Source organism: Falco punctatus, assembly GCF_963210335.1.
Source record: "Falco punctatus genome assembly, chromosome: 10".
Taxonomy (NCBI): domain Eukaryota; kingdom Metazoa; phylum Chordata; class Aves; order Falconiformes; family Falconidae; genus Falco; species Falco punctatus.
In genome coordinates, this window is record NC_137590.1 from 13,861,728 (window position 1) to 13,876,553 (window position 14,826).

General features: G+C 46.2%; 1 protein-coding gene across 2 annotated transcripts in view; it reads left to right on the forward strand.

The window, feature by feature from the left end:
* The first annotated feature begins 78 nt into the window (after nt 1-78).
* Nucleotides 79-14,826, forward strand: part of COL9A3 (collagen type IX alpha 3 chain) — a 41,700-nt gene continuing 26,952 nt past the window's right edge. The window contains exons 1-8 of one of the 2 annotated variants that reach the window (XM_080404414.1): nt 79-1,503; nt 1,692-2,111; nt 3,378-3,446; nt 7,932-7,967; nt 8,582-8,653; nt 9,485-9,538; nt 14,015-14,050; nt 14,655-14,678. In XM_080404414.1, coding sequence (XP_080260540.1) covers nt 2,049-2,111; nt 3,378-3,446; nt 7,932-7,967; nt 8,582-8,653; nt 9,485-9,538; nt 14,015-14,050; nt 14,655-14,678 — 354 coding nt within the window. In that variant the 5' untranslated portion in view covers nt 79-1,503; nt 1,692-2,048. The other variant, XM_080404415.1, reaches the window with a different exon arrangement.

Genomic DNA, 14,826 nt, shown 5'->3' on the forward strand with positions numbered 1-14,826 from the left:
TCATCTTTGAGAGCAGGGCATGACCATCATGTATCTGTCGCCCCCACAGACACACACCCCCCACACCCTGTAGCTGTTTGCTGGTGCTTGGGCACCTCCAGCGAGTGGGTCTGTGGGGCTGTCCGGCGTTCCCAAGCGGAGGACTGGTGGGCTCACCATGAGATAAACCTGCTGCTTGTTCCATGTGGAGATGATGCTCAGTCTTCCTGCAGCGCTGTAAAATGTGGCCAGTGAATGTTTGTGGGGAAAAAACACCCCCTCCTTTGCTTCTTGTTCAGTGATGTGCTTTGAAACGTTTCAGTATGCCCTGTCTTGGCTTTGTGCTGCCGTTCTCTCAAGCATGTGTTGTGGTGCTCTGCAGAGCAAACAAGGACTTTCCTTTTGAGCAGCTTTTGGGGCTAGCAGGCAGGAGGGCAGCTGCCTGGCCTGCTTATAGGGCTTTATCTAGTGGGCCTTTTCCTTCAGGGCATGAGCACCGGGGGTGTGGGGGTGTCTTTGTAGCAATGATTTCTGTAAGTCGCTGTGTTCCTTCAGCTGTGCTCCCTCTGCCTGGGGATGTGCAAGGAGAGGACAGCTGGTCCTCCTGTGCGGTGGTCTTGAAGGTGAATACTCCCAGGGCTCTTCCCTTGCAGGTCATGAGCTGGCTCTGCTTGCAGCAGCCCTGGAATCCCTGGCTTGTTAGAGCAGCGTGTGGCTGAGGAGTTTGGATCTGCTTTGCCTTCTCTGTTGCCATCGGCTGGCCTCGGTGTGAAGGAGGAGGTACAAGCTCTGTGCAAAGCAGTTCATGCGACTGCACTGCTCTCCCTCTGCGTGGTTTGTGGTGTCTAATAAAGCATTCCATTCAATGTGAGGCCATCTGAAGACACACACACGCTCCCTTTCTGTCCACAGCTGCCTGGTCCACCAAATCTTCTAGGAACTTAGTAAATCTTTGAGCTCTTCATCTTTCTGTCAAGGTTGGTGGAATATGGGCTGCTGGGGAGCTGGACAGGCACACAGTGTGTGCTCGTACAGACCTCCCAGCGTAAGGATGCCAAACTGAAACCCGGTATTTCATTTTTTAAGCTTTGCTTTTCCACATCTGCTCTCCTTACTAACCAAATGAGCTGTGTCATTTCAGTCCTGATGAATCTTGCCACTGTTTCTCTCCACTTCCAAGTCCTGCTTTGGATGAAATTGTCTTTAATCGATAAAGGGAAGCATGAAGCTATTTGTAGGAGGTGCGTCTTTGTAAATATATTGCCTTTTGGGATCACCTAGCTGGGAACTGTCATTCTGTTCCTTCCAAATATTTCAAAGGCAATTCTTCCTGTTTTGGGAGGGCTCTGAGAGTGTTTCTTCTTTTTTCTTCCTCCTTGTGATCTGCCTGTGATCATTTGTTCTCTGGTCAGGGTTCATCACTTTCTCAAGAAATCAGTTGGAGCTCTTCAGATTTCCGTGGAAAAAAACGAACAAACCAGATGTGATTATACCTCCAGAGCTCATAAACCATCTCACTAAGCAGTAAGTGCGTTTTTCTGGAGTGCATCTTGCAGTTCTTGCAGGTATGTTAACTTCTTTAGTGAAGTTAGGTAGCCTCAGGCACTGCGTAGCGCTCGCTCGGTGGTGTTTTACCTGTCCAGCGCTGAGGTGGTTGATGGGCTTTGAGGAATGGCCTGGGTGAGATCTAAGGAACATCTTTGTATCTCCAGCTGGAGCAGCCGAATTTTGCTTCTGTGGCATGTCTGCAAGTCTGGCCCTTCCGCAGGATCCCTGTTTGCTCGAGGCTGGGGCTGCCCAGCAAGGCATGAATGAGAGCTGCAATTCCTGACTGCTGCTCCCCCTCCTGCTCCCACCTCCCTCCCAAACCTCCTCTCTCCTGCAAGCTCGGCCCCTCTTGCTTGCTCCTGAGCTCTGCCCCTCCAGCTGGAGCCGCAGGTTTATCTGGAGGCGAGGAGTCTCTCCTTTGTAAGCTGAGACCCAGGGGGAGGAGGAGGGATCTGCTGGACCCTGGAGGAGAAGCCGTTTAGCTGCCCAGGGGGAACGGAGAGAGGCAGAGCCTGTGCGCCATGGCTGGGTTCTCCAGTCTGGGGCTTCTCTTCCTGTGCCAGCTATTAGCCACATCGGCTCAGGTAAGAAGTCTCATTTATGTCTTATGCTTAAGAAAAAAGTCTGGAAGGGAAAAAGATGGTGACCTGTGTATGTTATACCCGCAGGATGAAATGTGGCAATAGGCAGGTTATTAGAGTCTAAAATTTATTACAAATGTGTGTGTTGCTTGTGCTGTTGTACAGGGAGTGCCTAGCAAGCACGTCTGGGTTTGTACCTGCATAGGTAACTATTTAAATCCTATCCTTACGTGTAGAAACTGCTGCCTTATACTTTCCACAAAAGTATTGCCTTCCCATTCAGGGCTGCAGTTAGGAGAGAGAAAGCCTTGGGAAAGGGGAGACCGTTTGGTCTAAGAGAAACAGTTTTCTTCTACGATGAAGTAATAGGCTGCCAGTGAGACTGATCTCCTGATCTGACTCTTCATCTGAATCAGAGTTTCTTCCCTCAACGAATTTTCAAATGTTACACTTACTAAATAGCATATTTAAGCCTTGTTCGCTTCAGGTATGAAGTTATATTAAACTTCCCTGTGTGGTGTTAATGTTACTGCCTGGGGAAGTAACTCCTTGGTGAGGTTTTTCTATTGTGTTAGTGAGGAATTTTTGCAGCCTGGCTTGGGAATTCAAAGCTGCCCTCATCTGCTGCTAGCAGAGCTGCTCCTACAATGAAACCTTTGTTCACTGAAGCTACAGCAAGCTGCTCTCTGGAGCCCTCTCCATACAGAAGTCATTTATTGGACCTTTCTTTCCTTCCCCCCACCTCAGACCTCCTCCAAAACCCCAGATTTTCAAATGGCATCCTGCTCAAAGAGGAGACTTCCCCTTTCTCCTTCTGTCTTCACTGGTGTCTGCCTGGCTTTTCCGTCACCCCATCAGGCTGGGACTATAAATTAATTTTTAATGCCTAGCACTTGGCACCTATTTTCTGTGGGCTTTGCTTTTCTTCCTCTGCCCAGAGCGAAACGTGCCTGTAAGCAGCGAGAACTGGTTCCTGTGCAGCAAACCCCGTTTGGTGCCCAGCTACCAGCTTTCCTTCCCAGTGTAAGCCACCAGCTAAATGAGCTGGGAGCCCTGAGGGTGTGCTCAGTCAAAAGGGTTTTCCAAAGAGCCTTGCACCAGTCCTGAGCTCCTCGGAGTCCACCCAGCTTGGCGGGAGGCCCTGGGGGATGGGGGGTTAGTGCAGCTTTAGGGGGTTGAGCTGTAGCACTTGGCCATTTGTGATTTAGCCTATGTGTTTCTTCGGATGCAAAGATGAACTCCTCTCTCTCTTTCCCCTGATCCTTTCAGAGAGTAGGACCACAAGGCCCTCCTGGACCACGAGGACCCCCTGGACCATCTGGCAAGGACGGCATAGATGTGAGTGGTGTTTGGCAGAGGGCAGGCTCAGCCGAGGGAGGGCGAGGGGTGGAGCAGAGGCAGACCCAGCAGAGCAGGGAGGCTGCTCATTCCCCAGAGCCCCAGCCTTTGGGCCACCCTTCAGAGGTGGAAGGACATGGAGAACCAGTTTACTCACAAGAGACCTTGTTTTGCAAGAGTCAGAACAGCGAGTGGAGGTGCTGAGTGGCCTCAGGTTCTTTACAGGATCAATCCCCTGTTTTGAGAGAGTTCGGGACAAAGCTAGTGTATGCACAGGGACTCGTGACCCTCCTCGCAATGTAGAAAATTTCTCTTTTGGTGTCTAGGGAGGAAGGGGAACGTAATACATAAGGTCGAGTGCATGGGTACCATGTTTGCCAGAGTCATTGCATGTTCTGTAGTTCAGAGAGAGGTTTATGTGACACTTCAGAGCATCCACGTTTCTAGAGAGGCTTCAAGAAACTCAAACATGCAGCGCTGGACACTGCTTTTATATTGGGTTTATTTTCACATTGTCAGTATGGCTATCCCTAACTTCCATCGGGATGTGAGAGGTCAGAAACTGCCAGAAATGAGTTGCCTGTAGTGGCACAAAAGGCAAAGGAAATGGGCAACCTTTATTTCAGCAGGCAGCTCCTTATACGTACACCTCCTGCAGAGGCAGAAGGCTACGTACCACAGCATGTACTGGAGGAGAAAAACTTGTCCTGTTACTTTTAATTGAAGTTTCCATAGAAATGAAGAATTTTGCTTCTGTGCCTCTGTTGGATAAGGACTGAAGTTTGTCCAGTAGTTAGTTTATCCACTGATCAAAAGAGCATCAGATGGACCTTCAACAAGACCACATCAAATGCAAAAGGCTTGATCCCCACCTTGATGTTCAGTTTGAGTAGCGCTTGTCTTAGTCTCTAAGCTGCTTATGGAACAGGGCAGGGTTTTTTAAACCTCGTCTGAAGGAAGTTTATTGGTGTTGGGCCTTTAAGAAACCTTGAAAAAATCTATTCATTCCATGCAGGTCATTTTCTTTTGGATAAGAAGGTAAAAAAAGATATATGGGTTCCCTGGTGTATGGTGAACAAGGAGCTTTTTTGTCTGCAGCGGTGAGCTTTCATAGTGGCTCTGTGAGCAAGGCTGGTCTGAGGAGAGAACCGCCTTGATCTGCAGCTGGTCCCTCTAAAGTGTCCTTTTGACTAATGGAGACCATTTTACTGAAAAATCTCACTCTGAACTTTTCATGCTACGAAACCAGAGCTGGTACCTCGACAGTTTCTCTCTGCTATCTTTCATGATGTGGTAAAAGGTTTAAGGGGACACCCTGGAAGAGGACGAAGGACATGTGTTCCCGTTGGCAGCAGTGAGCTGTGGAGTCACTGCAGCAGGACGCGAGCGTGGCCAGCGGGTTTCAGGGACGGGTGGCTGTGTTTCTGTACAGAGCGAAAAAGAAGCGTTTGGGAGGCACGAAGCCCTTCAGGCTTCACGTTGTAACCAATTTCTGCGTGTAGGCAATCAGAAAGAAACAAATCCCTGTAATTGTGTTGTTCAGTTCCTGCTTTCTATGGGATATTTGACACCCTAATTCTGGAACGGCATCAGCATCACTTCTGATTGCTCTTGGAAACAGGAGCCCGGGGAGATGCTGGTCACGTGAACCTGCGCCCCTTTATCCACTGCTTAAAGCTTTGGAAGGCTGCCTGCGGGACAGGACCAAAGAACATAATCTAATTAATATGAAGAACTCAGTCCTGATAAACCAACAAGCTCAGTAAAGTATTTAAGGTGTTAAGTCTTACAGTCTCAGCTTGAGTCTGGAGTTTTGGCTACGCAGGAACAGGCTCTCATTTGAACAGACTTGATCTACATCCCTCCTATGGATATAGGTTGTCAGGTGCCTTGTTCACATGAGATGGTCCAGCTGTGCAGGGACAGGCTCCAGGATGGTTCCTGCTCTTCAACAGGATTGAGTCCTTCAAGGATGATGAAAAAGAAGATGATGAGAAAAGAAGAGATGCAGGGCTGGGGCTAGTGCTGGGCACAGTCATGCAGCCTCCCAGTTTTAGGGTTACGGTTTTTCTGGCAGTACCCTCTGAAAAACTATGGCACTGCTCTGCATTTTCATGGTACTGCATGGAGAGAAGTGGTGGTGTCAAATCTACCACTGTGAAGAATGAAACCATCTTTTCTTTAGTGATGAGCCTTTTATTTTTTAAAGCACAATTAGAACTTTTGTGGACTATACCTATGCAAGTTTCCTGAAGTCTGTAAGCCACTTCAGCTGGGTCATCTTCGCAGATGGCTCTGGATGAACGCCATGTGGGAAGAGCTGCTGAACAGCCTTTTTGCTGGATGAGTGCTGCTGCGGTGTTCAGCAGTCCCTTACTGTCGGCCGTGAGCAGTGAGCAGCACATAACATACATCTGAATTATTCAGGATATCTCTGAACAAACCTTGGATGAACCCCATAAGCACAATTTCTAGAAGCTCCTGCTTTCATTCCTACCTTCCAGTGGGAGCTGCAACATTAAGTCCCTCTGAAATATTTTATAATTATAGCCTTCAACATGCTTCACATTTCATACTCGGTAACAAGCAAAATCTCTCCCTCCCGAGAATAGAAACGGCATGTTATGATCGAAAGAATTAGTGACAAGTTCCTGTGAATTATTTCTGGGGATGTAATTCCCCAAATTGCTAATAAGCAATTGTCACTTTTCAAAAATCAAGCTCCCCCACCACCACTTTCCGTCTCCTGGCTTGACATGCTAAGAAAGCATAAACTTCCTTCCCTCTCACATAGCACCAGGAGAGCATTTCCCTTTGCTGACAGCCTTTGCCTCTAATTCCCAGTGATTTGGCATTAGGGGTATAAACACTGATTAGGCTTTTGATTTAGCTGACTGCAGTTCTGGTGCCCCTGCAGGGTCCCGCAGGGGTCCACAATGGCAGGAGCAAGGTTTAAGATCGTCCCAAGCGGCCTTTGCCGATGCTGTGACCTTGCTGTATAGATTGCCATCGCACAGGCAAGAAAAAATGCAAGGGGCTGGCAACCTCAAGTGATGGAGGAAAGAGTAAACCACCTCTACTGCCGTTTCTGTCCGCCTTTTCAAACCATTCATTGCAAAAGAACTGCTCCTTTCATTTCCTTGGCAGGGCTTTTCCCCACCTATGATAATGATAACTATTTATGGAAAACCTGTGAGCAAAGGACAGCAAGGCAGAGCATAAAGATCCCTCTGTTCAGTGACCCTGTGGTCTGTGCATTGATGGGTCACCAGTGCAGCATGTAAATCCTCGCTGAAGTGAATCGAGGCAGCTGGTCTTGAGAGATTTGCCCACAGACTTCACAGCTGTCGACACAGTAAATAGAGAAACATGCTATAAATTCCACAACTTTGCTTACTGCCTTCCAACTCCTAATTATCAGGCCTAGGATGGGGCTGGTGTTATTTCTAGCCTTGCTGTGTTAATAACCACCCCTTTTACATATAAATTTTCTTCTTACAGGGCATCAGCGTGCCCCTTCCCCTCTGCTTGCCCATGATAACCGAGCCTCTCTCGGTATTTAGTGCACTTACCCGAAAGCCGGGAGGGAAGGGTGCCATCCAGACATCTAGACCTGGGACACAAAGTGATTTTATGTGGGATGAGGTGGGAAACCAAGCTCCAGTCGAGCTCCTGCTATTCACAGATGGTTGCAGCTTTTGGGGGCTAACAATAAAACACAAATATCTTCTTGTCTGGGGTCCACACAAGCTCCTGAATGATGTTACAGCTGGTGAGCTAGAAGGGGTGATTCAAAGGCTGCTTAAATATTGTCTCCCAAATACCTTTAATGCTGTTCTTAAAAGTTGCTTTCCATTAGGACAGGAAAAAATGAGCGCTTTTGAAATATTATATAAAATACGGGGTTAGTCCAGACTGTGGGGTTGGATTAGGTGGAAATCAGTTGGGGGCTTTGTTCATTTGCTTTTCCTGTCAAAGTTTAGTCATACATAGAAAATTACTGTAGACAGTTTGTTCATTCTTTACCTTCTGATAGTTCCCAACTCCTGGTAGTACCACAGTGTTATACTGGGTCCTGGATACCTGAATCTTATCCTCGTATCCCTCTGTTTCATCAGGAAGATGTTTGAACGCCTTGATAGCCCTCTAGCTTCCTCGCTGCCCAACTTGCAGACAAGCCCAAGTGCAAATAATTTTTAAGTATATCTGGGAAAAGGAGGTGCTGGGCACTGTTTGGAAGCACTGGTTTGCTGTGGGAGGCTGAGGATGTGGGGTTCACCACATCTGCTGTTGTGGGTGTGGAAAAAGTTCATCCTGCTTTAGGGGGTAGCAGGATCTAGAGCATCAGCTTCGTAAGACTGAGCGTGGTAAATACTGGAGTGGGCATTAAGGGAATGAGCGCTGTGACGGGTGGGAACACCGTTGTTGCAAAACATCACCAGAAGGAGGTTCAGCACTAACACCGATGTCGTTTCTCTTTATCAGGGAGAGCCAGGCCCTCCTGGTTTGCCAGGCCCACTGGTAAGTTTGTTCTGGCTGACACTGACTTGCTCATCCTTTTGAGAGGGAGACGGTGCAAGAGCTAAGGCTTGCTGGCTCCCCTTCCTCCTGGTCTGCAGCAGAATTTCTGTAAGGGGTCCACAGTGGAGATCCTCAGCAGTGGTCCGGGGGACAAATGCATTTATTTTCCTGTTTCATTGCTAGCGGAGGTTATCCATGAGATGAAGCTCGCCCATCCCCAGTATAACAAAACTGGTACGGAGCCACGTGTGTGGTTATTTTTGGCATTGTTCTGAGTCTGCTTCAGCTCCTCAGTCTGCCAAGGGGTGCTCAAAATTGTACCAGGTGGCACAGCTCCTTGCTCTGGGCTGCTTACCCCATCCTTTTCTACCCCTTTCTACCCCTCTATTAGGAACAGCTTACAAGGATGTGGAATTGAGCCAAAACACTGAAATGAATTTAGAATTTGGGTATGTATTCATGGCAAGTTTCATCTCTCTGTAGGAATTCTTCTACATTGCATGGTGTAAGATCAACACGTCAACAAATTAACTTCCGTCTTGTAGCCCGTATCAACACATGCCACGTTTCTCTTGTTATTATGTTAAAAATAATTGCCTGATTATCTGATTTAGGGGCCAAAAGGTGCACCAGGGAAGCCTGGAGCAGCTGGTGAAGCTGGATTGCCTGGCCTTCCTGGAGTGGACGTGAGTATTTTGTCATCTTAGATCTTTTAAATATTTCATGTAGACATGGGTGCTTCTCTGAAGTGTCTCATCGGCTTCCTCTGTGCCTACTGTAGAAGCAAAGTGGGTCCTAGATCTACATGGGTCTTGCACATCAGGAGAAAGTTTGAGAGTTGCAAGTATCTCTTGATTGAACTAAGGAACTTGAGAACAGTTTTGAGACGCGTAACTGACAGGACGGTGCTCTTACAGTGAAGCATCGCAGTTCTTCAGAGGTGCAGCGGGCAAGTCTGCAGAAGTACAGGCGTCTTTGAAAGTTGACATTTCTGGAGCAAACCCATTGAGCTCAGTCTAGAGATCCCATCCCACTTGCGAGCCGAGGTGTGCTGCTCACTGCCCTGGGATTTGCCCTGCAGCTCCAGACAGGTGACTGCACACAGTCAAGCTTTCCCAGTTTTCCCATCTTTCCCAGCTTCCCAACGTGCTGCCATGGTAGCTGAGTCTGGGTAAGGTTTTAGCCAACACATTTTTTTCTGCATCAGGCAAGGAGCAGCGTTCAGTCAGCTTCCACAGCTAAGCTGCAACTCCAGAAACACCATTGATAAGACTACTTGGTGGTGTTCATCCACGCTCCCAATGCACAGGGAATGGTGCTGATCATTTGCTTCTGCTCTTTTCCTTTGTGATTAATTACAGAGAGAAATCAGATGGTTCGCCTCTCCTGAGAGCTTGGCATCCAGATGATTTGTGTTGGTGACAGGGACTTCCCATAGCTCTTTTTATTCTATTTCTCTGTTTTCACGCTTGTTGGTTTGTTGGGATATTTTATTATTTAATTATTTATTTTTACAGGGTTTAACAGGAACTGATGGCCCACCTGGCCCAGATGGGCCTCCAGGAGACCGTGTGAGTACCCCATTAGATCCTAAGTCCCTTTAAATGAACATTGTCATGATCGTATTGATTTCTCATTCCTTTGCAAATTGGTGACGTTCAAGTGTTAATTATGGTAACTTATTTATCCATAAACCCTTGAAGAATACTTGGACCCTTGAAATGAAACTCCAGATGGCTTTTCATTAGGCAGGGCACAAGATCCATCTTTCTTTCACATGGTTTTGAATGGCCTTGGATAGCCTCAGTGGTGGGACTACCGTGCAGAACAGCTCTGGTGATATTTCAAGTATCCAAAAAGTTCCTTGAAGCAGTTGATAGACCTAATTATGAAGTTTATCACAAATGAAGCTATTTTGGCCTTTATTTGCCACCTGAGTATGCATCTCTGTTATGTTTATAATTACTGCTACTGTGTATTAACTGTTTAAACTTTTGCCTTTTGTTAATTCTGGGGCTGTCCATATGGTTGACATTATTAGTTGCCTTGGCATAGGCTTCCCCAGCCAGCATAACAAGAAATGTGTTTTTCTTGCTTCCTGCATATTGTAGCTCTGCTAAAGGGCACCACAGGGATAGAGAAATGACTGCCAGAGATGTTATAGCTGTCCTTCAGATCATCTACAATGGGGCTGGAAAAGCACTTGGGTCTCCTTGGGACATTAAGAATTAAACTTTATTGAGCCATTCAGCACAGATTTTTATCCAGCTTGGCTGTTTTCCTGTCTCCCAGTGTGGGAGGATCAAGCTTGTATCTACAGCTGGTTTACTGGTCTCTTGAAGTCAGGGCTGCAGGGATGGGCTGAATATACATTACAGAGTGCAAAGGTCAAAAAAGGTGGATTTTTCCAGTGTGTTCACTGTAGCTTAGTAATCCATTTGTTGCCCTGAGGAACTACCCAAAGCTCCAAACTGTGAGTTGTTTTCTCATTTAGTTAAAGGGATGAGTGATAGAGCCGTGCGTCTTTGATGCACGGCTCTTCCTTTCCCCGTGTGCAAGGCAAAGTTTGCTTGGCCACTGGGAAGGCTGAGTGGCAGGACCCAAGCATCCTGGTCACAGCTGCAAGCCTCCGTCCATCAGCACTGCATGAAACACCATCTCCTTTGCTTTTCCTCATGCCCACCTTTCTCCCCAGAGATCCAGGGCTGCAAAATCCCAACCACTCTGACAGTCTGTGGCAAGAGTCCAGCACCTTCTGGGAACTGACTCCTGATTTTTAAAAAAGTTCAGGACCACACGCAGAAGACACAGTTTCATGGCCCTGTTGCATGTTTGGTGGTGTTTGCCCGTGCCCACTTCAGCACACAAGCTCCTAGTTGGTGGGGTAATTGAGCAGGGAATATCTGGGCACAAGAACTTCCTCCTCAGCTATCCAGTATCACACAAACAGTAACTACACGTTTTAATTTGACATGCTTTCCCATGTCTCGTAACTCAGTTTGTCAGCATGGGGCAAACCTGGGGCCTGCTGTCATTTATGGGAGCTTTTCAAGGTCAGTGGTCCATCTGGAAAATTGTTTTAATTGGTTTCATAAAAGCCTGGAAAAAGGAAAAAAAGCTCTAAAAGCTTTAGCACTCTGAAAGGACAACATTGTTATCCCAACTTTCTTTCTTCTCCCCAACTTTTACAACATCGTTTGGTCTCCCAGGAATCCCTGAAATCAGCAGGTGTCTGCTTGCTGTTGTGGGACTGGAGTCATGCTTAGCGCTGTGACTTCTTCTAAATAAACGTATTTTTCTGAATTGGAGTGCCCGAGACTGAAGGTGGATAGCATATGGAAGTGGGCTCATGGAAGGCAGTTTTTAGTAATACCTTATTGCTAAACATTTCTTTTCCTCTATATGCCATGCTTCATCAGTCCAACTGTGATTCATGTGTGACCAGGGCCAGAGTACTGTGAAGTCAGCACACCAAAATGTTTTTTATCTTACATATCTCCTGTTGCTATCAGCATCCATTGGCTTTTCTCATGGTTCTCCTTGCAGACCGATTAGATCCAGCCTATTTGTTTTTCCAATTAAGAAAATCCTTTATTTTTAGCCAGGAATGCTGGGTTCTGACCTTAGTGCTAGACACTGGTGTCCTTCACTGGCAAGTTTTCAAAGATAATTTTTAAGTTTGGTGCTTTACACTATAAGCAATGAGAAGAATGTAATTAGTCATATTTATTTATGACTGTCATGTTAATCAAGTATTTCCTGTGCTCCACAGTTGTATATTCATAAAATGTATTACTTTAAAATGAAAAAATTATGGTGAGATTGTTTTCTAATCAAAAGAGAAAGAACATTGTTACCAGGAGAATGAGTTGAGTCAGACAATGTTATTAAAATCGAGGTGTAAATTAGAGCCTCTCCTTTGAACTTAATGGAGTCACATCAGCTTGCTCAGGGACTCGATGATCGTGTCCCAGGAATGTTCACAGCTGCACGCTGCTCCGTACACCCTCAAGGATACCAAAATCCAGGACAGGGAAGTGCCAACGCTTGGCATGTGTGGGCTCTGCCACTCTTTTGGCACCTTGGCTGAAGCAGAAAGGGGCTGCGCAGCTGGTTTCAGTGGGGGCAGGATTAGTGTGTCTGTCAGTAGGTGCCAGGAATTCCGTCTTTTCTTTGCAGGAAATGATCCCAGCTTGTCCCTTACAACCTTCAGCAGTTGTAAGGACTTCAGCCTAAAGATAAAAGTGACTGGAAAAGCAGAGTAACATGCAGCAAGAGAAATGGAGGAGCTGACACTTGCAGCAGAGTTGATTTTTATTGGATTACAGTCTGCTCCTCACAAGACTGCTCCTAATGAGGCTTTGGATCCTCTGTATCATTTTCCTTAAGCTTAACAAGGGAAAATATTTCTAATGTCATTTGGTATGCAAAACAGTAGGAAAGGACTGGCGTCATCCCGGGGATCACAATAAGCAGCGGCGTGTTGGGGTGTTTTCCACATCTGCCCATCTCCTGGTCCTAGGGGTAGGCACCATTTCATTGCAGCTCAGGACATCATTCACAAGGTGTTTCTGTGCAGCATTTTGGGAATGTTTGGAAAACAGGTTTGGGCAATCCGGCTGGTGGGAGGCTGAGCAAGCCTCGTGCTGTCATTGCTCTTTGTCCCCTGTGCCAAGGGCGTGAGGATTTTGCTGGCACTAGTTTAATGGAAATAACAACACAGTTTGTTCTGTGTTTAAGTCTGTCACCTTTGCCCTCACGATGTGACATTCTGCCTTTAGCAGAGAGCAGCAGCGGCTGAGAACTGTGCAAGTGCGAGGGACGAGCTGCCTGCGTGGGGCTGGGAGCAGCGTGGCTCTTCTGCCGCTCCCGAGCATCAACACAGTGCAGAGAAACTCCCCGTGACAGCTGCAGCCGTGCTGTCGAGCACACTATTATTTTATTTATCATTAACCTCAAATGACACAGGCGTTTCTGCACCTCCACCATGTCTTTTTTTTTCTTTCCTTTTTTTTTTATTTTTAAAAGAAAGTGATAAAATTGGTCTGCTCCGATGAGCTACCTGCCTCTGCTTTTCCCTTTCCCGTCGCAGCAACAGCTGTTTTCTAAGGAGGCTCTGAGACCCGAGAGCATCAGCCAGCAATGCACGCCCAGTATCTTAGCTGTTGACCAAGGGCAACCCACCACACTGAGGGGTTTTGTTCATTTTTATATTTCCATTCACTTTCTGTTTCGGAATTACTACCTATAATTAAGTTTATAGTCTGTTGGCCAGTGTCAGTATCGTTGCAGTGCAACAAAGGGATCAAGACTTTCTGTTTTGTAATCTTTAGTTAAGCAGGAAAATAACAACTTCAAGAATGATTTAATTCTAGTCTAAGACATGAGATCACCAAGCTCTAGTCAAGCTTAAGAGTTAAGAATGCAAATTGGGAAGAGGAGACTGGGGATTTGCCAAGGAAGCTAGTGAAGAGGCAGAAGCTGCCAAATCTTTGTCTTTGCTTGAAGGGAAAATTTATGAATTAATAAAATTCACCACAGTGAGTCCAAATCTTGTAAATAGTTTCAGATAATTTAGTCATTGGATCTACAATTTGAATGTTTTATGAATGAGACTATTTCAAATGGATGAGATTCAATTTATGGAACGTTTAGATGTTCGTGGAGTCTAATCAGGGGCCAACTGTGACTTGCAGAGGTGTCTATTTAGTCCTTCAGAAGCAACTCATGTTTTAGTCTTTCCTCTTTCTTGACCAGCAAATGGTGAAGGAAGTTGCTGGGCCCGATTCTGAGCATCCATCCCTACTATCTTAAAATGTTCTATAATCAAGTCGTTAATCAGGAATGACAGAGTCATTACCGTAAGTTTCTGTCCTTACATTTGTGAACACGGCTGAGCATTGCTGGGTGCGTGCTGTTTCTGTAAGACACTGCTGGAGTTCTCAGGCAGGGATTGGTGTTAAGGAGGGCAGGCATTGGTGTCTACCCATACCCATATGGAGGCTTCTGGTTTATCCCTGCTAATTTGCACTGGTTTATTCCTGTAGGGTGCATTAGGACCTGCTGGGCCACCTGGAACAGCTGTAAGTAACGTCTGGAATAGCATGTGTAAGGATGGGGTGTAGTAGTATGCCAAAACCATCACCAAGAGAGGCTGGGAAGCTCTGTGTCCCAAACAAAGGGATCAAAGCCTCAATGGGTGAAAATGTTGTTTGATGTGTTTAAATATGTATGTATGACCTGTTCTGTTAGCACAGGGTCTGGTTTTAGTCTCTGAGAAATTATAAAGCAAGCCAACTTGGGATAAAGACTAGCATATCAAATGCTATCAAAATTATTTGACATTAGATAATGTCTAATAAAAATGAAAATAAATAAAAAAGGAAATGCAGATAAACTAGAATGTTTACTTCATACCTGTGTCCTCCCACTACCCTGTCACTGTATGTGGCTTTACTTGGAGGTGTCTCAGAGGTAACAGCGATGTAAAGGAAATACAGATTATTAAAGGCAACAAAAGGATTCATCAAGACTCCAGCTCTGCTCTGATTGCAAATTACAATAATTGGGGACAGGGGAGTGCTAAGAAAACTTAAAAAGAAAAATTAAGCAGCATTTTCTGAGATTTGCTTTGCTTCCTGTATGTTCTGTTTCTAAATGATCTTTTGCTGTTTTAAACGTTCCCAGGGCAAAGGACTACCAGGACCTCCAGTAAGTAAAGAGGCTCTTTCAAAAAAGTTTTAAATTATATCCTAGCTTTATTGGATACTCTGAGCATTACACACACCCCCAGCCCCCGGCCTCGGGTCCCTCTCCTGTGCCAGGCAGAGGGATGTGGAGTCCTGTGGATCTGCAGCCT